The 7,311-nt window shown below is 37.1% G+C and overlaps 1 protein-coding gene across 2 annotated transcripts in view; it reads left to right on the forward strand.

Annotated features, from left to right (window-relative positions):
• The window catches only part of MAP3K5 (mitogen-activated protein kinase kinase kinase 5), a 220,647-nt gene extending 213,598 nt beyond the window's left edge, over positions 1–7,049 (forward strand). For both annotated transcript variants that reach the window (XM_082634390.1, XM_082634391.1), the window contains 4 exons: positions 2,635–2,747; positions 3,742–3,854; positions 5,373–5,449; positions 6,162–7,049. In XM_082634390.1, the coding sequence (XP_082490516.1) occupies positions 2,635–2,747; positions 3,742–3,854; positions 5,373–5,449; positions 6,162–6,222 (364 nt within the window). In that variant the 3' untranslated portion in view covers positions 6,223–7,049. The remainder of the gene's footprint in view (positions 1–2,634; positions 2,748–3,741; positions 3,855–5,372; positions 5,450–6,161) is intronic.
• Positions 7,050–7,311: the final 262 nt, after the last annotated feature.

Consider the following 7,311-nt stretch of genomic DNA (forward strand, 5'->3'; position numbering starts at 1 on the left):
TATATGGTTGTTGGCCTCCTTTTTTCTTTTTCTAGTAGGATCTCCCACAGCTCCTCCATCACCCCCAGAAAAGTGAGACCAGGTACAACATTCCCTTCACTTAGGATTTAAAGAAAGGGCAGCTGCTTCTGTCCAAGTGCTGAGCAGGGGCTGTTCATGTCTATATTGGTCCTTGTAGTTTTCAGTGGAATATATTCCTTGCTATATAGATGTACATATATTGAAAAATAAATTGAGGAAATGTTAGTGTGTTTTTAGGAAAGCTTGTAAACCCCCGGGCTAGAAATCTTAAGCTTATATTTAGGATAATCACTGATAAGGATACATCACGTTTATCCAGCTCTTGATGATTGGATCATCGATAATACTAAATGGCAGAAAATAACAAAATAGCTTTAGAATGTATGCTTTACTTAAAGTATATGCTTACAGAAAATGTTCTGACAATAATTTGCTTCACACAAGGAGTCGGGACAGTACTGCAGAGGTAGTGAAAATCAAACTCAGGAGGAGCTGACTGGTCAACTCATTTCCCTTTCCTGCAATTCTGGAATTACCCGCCAGCCCAGCTCCTTACCCACACCCATCTGAGTTAAAAAATTGATCTCATGGCTGATCTTTGCCAAACGTCTCTGGAACAGAGAGGCAGTCATTTGCCTTGGTGTCAAAGGATTTCCCTACTAACTGAAGACAAAGTAAAAATAAAACTGATGGACTGGATAGATATGCCCTTAAAATAAATAATTTTGAGAGCTGGATTTGGGAGAAATGAGATGGCCTGTAAATGCTTTGCTTCCAGTGTTAAGTTCTGGCTTTTAAGATAAAAAGGAAATATATAGTCTAGGTAAACATGGGTTACATTCTAGAAAATTTCACTTGTGTTCTTTGAGAAAAACCATAAGAATACTCTGTCACTATTCCATACATGTCAATTAGCAAGAAAGACAAAAATATATACCAGACCAAAAAGTTGCCAACTTAAAAAAATTCATAATGAGCGTGCTATCCATTTCTTTGAATATCATTCGTATTAGAGTAGATAAAGGTCTCCCTTAATCCTCTGCTTCTCTCTTGCTTTCAGTTCCTACTGCTTAATCCACCTAATTGCGCACTGTTTACTCTGCAGTTGTGCACTTGTCTCTAAACAAGCTGTCTTCCTGGAACCACTTTCTCTGTCTGCCTCTCATTGTGTTTTCCTTTTGTCTCACCTCTGCTACCTACTCTACTGTGACCCTTTCTCGTACCTAATGGCCTCACGGTGTCTCTGTTGTGTGGAAAAGGGGTAGAGCCTGGGGGTCAGGGAAACAAACCCTATTAAGCCCTGGAGGGCCTCTTTTCCGGGGCCTGAGACGGCAGCAGGGGACAGAACAGCCCTTCTTAACGGCCAGGCACTGTGCTTGGCACTTTACCTATACTGTCTCATTTAGTGCTCACAGTAATCCTTTCAGGAAGTTCTACTTTTCCTTTTTACAAATGAAAAAACTGAAGGCCAGAGGCGTTAAGTCATTTGTCAAGGTTAACACAGGAAGCGGGTGGCTGAACCAGGATACAAGGCCCAGGGCTGTCTTCTGTCGGGCTGGGCTGCCTTCAGACCATGTCAGCTGAAGCAGAAACAAACTTTTGGAATGGAATCTGGTCCTGAGTTAAATCTGTCAGTACTCAGAAAGTAAAATAAATACAGCTTGCTAAGAGCTATAGGGCATGCAACAATGTACCTTGATGATCTTATAAATAATTATGTATCTTAAATTATTATAATTCTGAATCCAAGTTACTCAAAGATGGTTTTCTAAAAAATCAGAACATCTCTCTTCACAACCTGGGATGTTTTCCCAGAAAACTGTGTTGGGAATGGTGGGTGGGTTACCACGTGGCTCTCAGCTGTATAGTGGACCTTTCAGGGGTAAGAACTATGTGTAATAATATTTCTCCTTGTTTCTTTGGAGAATGCATCAGATGCCAACTGGGAACTGAATGTACCAGGAACACAGCTAACCTTTTACCCACTTCACCGCTCGCCTTAGAAGGAGAGAAATAACAGTAACAACCACAACAACCCAAGCAACCACCATTAACATTTATTGAGGATTTATTATATGTCAGGTACTATAGGTGACCTCACCTATAGTTACTTCTCAAATTTTCATAGTTTAAAAAAAGTGACTACCTTTCTGCTTTGCATTGCCTATTGTATTACCCATATTGACCAACTGTTTTTGATGAGGGGCCATACATGTAAAATATAGGTCTGTTAATATCATATATAAACTCTTTTTGCCATTTATGGTCATAAAAAGAAATAGAACAACATCTCTGAAGATTTTGGCAGACAACCGGGGGTGGAAGTTTTAAATTCTTGTCTGGAAACACGCCTTCTAGAGCTTCGCTGCTCAACCTGGAGGGTCTGTGGACCAGCAACATGAGTATCATCTGGGAGCTCATTAGAAATGCAGGAGCTCAGAGGTCCCTCCCCTAACGCTCCCCAGCCCCAGGCTACTGGATCAGAATCTGCATTTTAATAAAATCCCAGGGGTGTCTGTGTTCATTACAGCTTGAGAAGACCTTGTCTAGAACATCACTCTGTGGCTGCTCCAGCTTTATTATCCTGCCAACCAATATAATTTCCTTCCGCAGATTACTGGAAGAATTGGTTCAGAAAGAGAAAGAATTACAAGCACTCCTTCATCAAGCTATTGAAGAAAAAGACCAAGAAATTAAACACCTGAAGCTTAAGTCCCAACCAATAGGTGAATAGCAGAAAACTTTAAAGTAATACTGTTCAACCAGGCTGCCACAAAAAGCTAGAAAGCCAACAGGTAGCTTTATGTCATGGCTTAATCAGCATCTGTCACTTGTACCACAACTGCAAGCAGAAGTTGCCTTAAAAAAAATCCAATTCTTAATTGTAGCAAGCTGTCATTTCTTATAAGTGCAGTAAAAATAAGATGATTCATAATCATCATTTCCTGAGATTATGTCTTATTGAGTAAGTAGGGCTCTCCATTTTTTGGTCCTTATTTCCTTTTAAGATTTCACAATGAAATTAATAGAATAAAATAATATTTTTTGTCATTTTGCATTTGTATTCTGTGTTTTCTAGTGTTCCCACCCCCCTCATAACTTGACAAGGCTTAAACAGAATCAAGATACAGTAATAAAAAGTCATAAATTGGACACACCTTAAACTAATACAATGTTATATGTCAATTTTATCTCAATTTTTTTTAAAAAGTCAGATGGAACTTTGAAGAAATCTATTCTCTGAGAAATTGGGTATGAAAGATAATCTTTAGACAATCTTATTTAGCCTGTTTAGAGGAAAATAAAGTTCATATTTTTTTGATATATGGTCCTTCCATATTATTGCAAATAGTGGAAAAAGAGATTATTATAATTATATGGCACTCTGCTAATTATGCTCATCTCTGTTGCATGAAAAACACACAGTACAATTTTGGGGTACCATTTTATTCTAAGAAGCTATAAAATTGATATGAAACTATAAGGTGGGAGTATCATTAATTATTGTTACTGACTCTCCATATACTAGTATATTCAGCAGTGTTAAAGAGTTTTATTTATATTATCATGTAGACTACCAATCTCAATGGTTTCTATTAATTATACTCTGATTAGAGAAAAATCTTTTAAAGTATCAATAAATGTTGACCAGGAGGGTCTCAGATGACCTCTGTTAGCTGAAGCTAAGAACATCCTTCCCTCCTCTCAATGCTGTTCTAGATATTCCTGGGTTGCCTGTGTGTCACCTGAATTCCCCTGGCGCAAATACTGACGATTCTGAACTTACTGAATGGCTGAGAGAAAATGGAGCTGATGAAGACACTATAAGTCGGGTAAAGAAAACATTCTGTGGGACAAGCATCCTTTCACTTTGTTTCATAATGTTGAGTGCCTACTATGTGCTAGGCACAGTGGGTACACTGGTGAGAAATGCAGACCCAACCCTGCCCTCACAGACGAGGGTAGGCAGATGATAATCAAATAATCCCATAGATACAAGTGTAATTATGTCCTGGTCAATTCTGTGAAGGAAAGATTATCAAGTGTTACGAGACAGAGGGAGGGAGAAGCTGGGGAAGGTTTTTTGAGATGACCAGTGAGCTGAAGTCTAAAGGAGTATGTAGGAATACACTATCTGTGTGGATGTTCTGGGGTGGGGGGCAGATGAGAAGGGAAAACTATTTGGGGGTAGAGGTGCAGAATGTGCAGAGGCAGGTGAAAGCTCTGTGGTCCACAACTCCTAAGGATTTTTATGGTTTTGAGTTGAAAATAAAGAGTAGGAAAAATCAAGACAGAACTGAAAGAAAAAAGTTCTTCTGTTTCTCATTCTTTCTCTTGTTTGTTAACTTTTTAATTCTCTTGTGACATTCTTAGACTCCACTGGGCAGCAGCTATTTATTGCTACTTAATAAACTAGACTAGTTAGTGAACTTATGGCAGAAACAGACACTTTCTATATAAACTATATTATGTCTATAAGAGCCTAATTCATCTCTGCTCCCTATAGGGAGCTTTTGTAGTCAGCATAAATAGCATTTCTTTATGTTTTAAGATTACATAATATGTATACACATATATACATAGTAAGAGGTTATATTTTTATTATTTTATAGAAAGGGCCTCAGTACAATATTACATTGATTTCAGTTTTATATTTAAATTTTTTAAACAACTAAGAATAAAGATGTGTTTCTCTTGACTTGATAATTTATTGAACCACTAAATAAAATTTAGGGTCTCCTTAGAAATCTGCATACCAAATTAAATAAATTGAAAGGACTCTCTTGCCTATGGGAAATAATGTATCCAATCAAGTTCATCAAAATATTTTTCCCTCTAACTTAGGTTCAAATCAAAATTAAGGAGTAGTAATTGATGATCCACTAAATCACAGCCCTTAAAAGATTTAGAATTAAAAGCTTCACTTAAATTCAGGACTCTGATTTTGTAGTAAGTATTGGAAAGTACCTTTTATCAGAAATTAAGTGTAAGCAACACTTTTTATCCACTGGAGAAAAATAAAGCTACAAAGCAGTAAACCCTAAATAAAAACATCTTATAAGCAACAGGTGTAATTACAAGCAAGTCTTATCTATTTATCAGAAGACCAATCAGAAATTCTGTGTTGCTTGTAATCTTTATGCTCCTGGAAGGCATATGGATGTATTTCTTCATAATTATTTTGTAATAGGGGGAACTTTTTTCTAATAATTCCAAAAGATTATGTCTTTAGTGGATTTCCTTTTAGATTTTTTTTTCATTATTGCCAATGTTTACATTATGGATAGTTTGCTACTTATTGAAAGTACATAAAACATCTTACTTTTGTGCATACTTTACTTTCTCCACAGTTTCTGGCTGAGGATTATTCACTAGCAGATGTTCTCTACTATGTTACACGTGACGATTTAAAATGCCTGAGACTAAGGTACCACTTTTCTTTCTGTTCAGTCTCATCATGATGGAAAGAGCACTGGGCTGGCTCAAGAAGCCTGGGTCCCTTCCGTCCTGGGTCGCTACCTAGCTCTAACTAGCTCTACAGTCCTGGGCAAAGCTCTGGTTCTCAGCTGCTCTGAGAAACCTGAGTTAGTTGTAGCAGGCTATTATTGGGAGCTCTAATAAGCAATGTGTCTATGTCAGTAAATGCAAAGTCAGCTAGAAGACTTTTCTTGATGACACATCAGATTAAGACCATACAGATATTCTAAAGCTGCCTTAAGCAAATGCTCTAATTTGGTTCATGATTGCATCATGCTTAATAGAAATATCAGGATGAGGTACTGATTTGCCATCCAAATACCTGCTATAATCTGATACAGTTTCTTATAATAATTTGTTTTTTCCATCAGGCCAAGCACATACATAACTATTACTCTGACCCACCTCTAGAAAGACACATTTCAAAAGTGCAGAAAGTCTAAAATGACGCTTTGGGCCCTGGTAGTCTGTGGGAGTGGAAAGGAAAGGCATGGAGGGATGAGGAGAAAATATATACAAAAAGAATACATAATGAGTGATAAGACTTTGGGATCTTCATGTTCTGATCAGAGCCACTGAAAGATAAGAAGTCACTTTCATATTTCAAGGGCACTGTTTCAAATGAAGCGATCTCTTCACCATGTTCTTGTGTCTTTAAACAGGGGAGGGATGCTGTGTACACTGTGGAAAGCCATCACTGACTTTCGAGACAAACAGACTTGACTGTCGCTCAATTTGTATCCAACTTTCCTTGGAGATTCTAAAAACGAATACAGACCTGATCTTCTAGGCGAGGGAGAATCGAAGGGAGAGGAGAAAGAAGCTGCACTTTAAATCCAGTATTTGTTTACTCAAAAAAAACAAAACAGACAAAATACACTGAAATTTCCTAACTGCTTCTATTTCTATGATTCATAAGGACTCTCAAAATAATCCTAAACGCTGCGATGTTTGGGATTATTTTAGTCTGAACATTTTTATGGAAATATTGTTAATTCAGCGGCTATAGCACTTCAGCTAAGTGTTTATTTCACACGAAACGGATAGAACATTTCATGTGATTGTGCATCACTGGAACAAAACCAAAATGTGACCATAACTTTTTAGGCTTATGTGTGTTTGTAATATGCCCTAATAATTTGAGTAGAAATGTGTGATTTTGATTATTATATAAAGTTTATGGGTTTTTTTTAAGTGTGCAGAATCTGAGAGCAATGGTTTTTACTTACCTGTATTAATTGTAATATTGACTATATTTTGTAACTTAAGTTTCCGGTCTAGAGTACATTTGTTTGAGTCATTTATGTACTACTGAACTGTACCAGTTGCACCTGCCTGAATCCTAGTAACGTTAGCTTGTTCTAAAGCTACCCCTTGTGTCATATTTACTCTAAAAAGTAAAAAGACTCTCGACATACTGTTTTGATAAATTCTAAAGAATTCGTATTTTGTTTTGGCTATCTAGATAATTACTGTGTCAAAATTCTAACCGTTTCGTCATCTCTAACATTAAATAGAATCTGTCTTCTCTTCAAGTAGTCAAAGAACAACTGACGTCCAAGTCATTCCTCAGGGCTACAGAGTGGTAAAAGAGAGAATGTGGAAAAACAGAATAAAAGAAAGTCAGTGTCTTTTTCTCAAGGCCCCAAGTTACCATGGATGACTATTGTGTACCTCAAAGGGGCTGCAAATAGCAACCCAATGGAGAACACTGCATTTTCTATTCCCTTAATTTTAGTTCTCATATTTGAGGGAAATATTTTTATTTTAAGCTGGATACATATTATATTTTATAAGCCTGCCCATGTGAAT

This window comes from Mesoplodon mirus (assembly GCF_964341445.2).
Source record: "Mesoplodon mirus genome assembly, chromosome: 10".
In the NCBI taxonomy this organism is placed as follows: Eukaryota; Metazoa; Chordata; class Mammalia; order Artiodactyla; family Ziphiidae; genus Mesoplodon; species Mesoplodon mirus.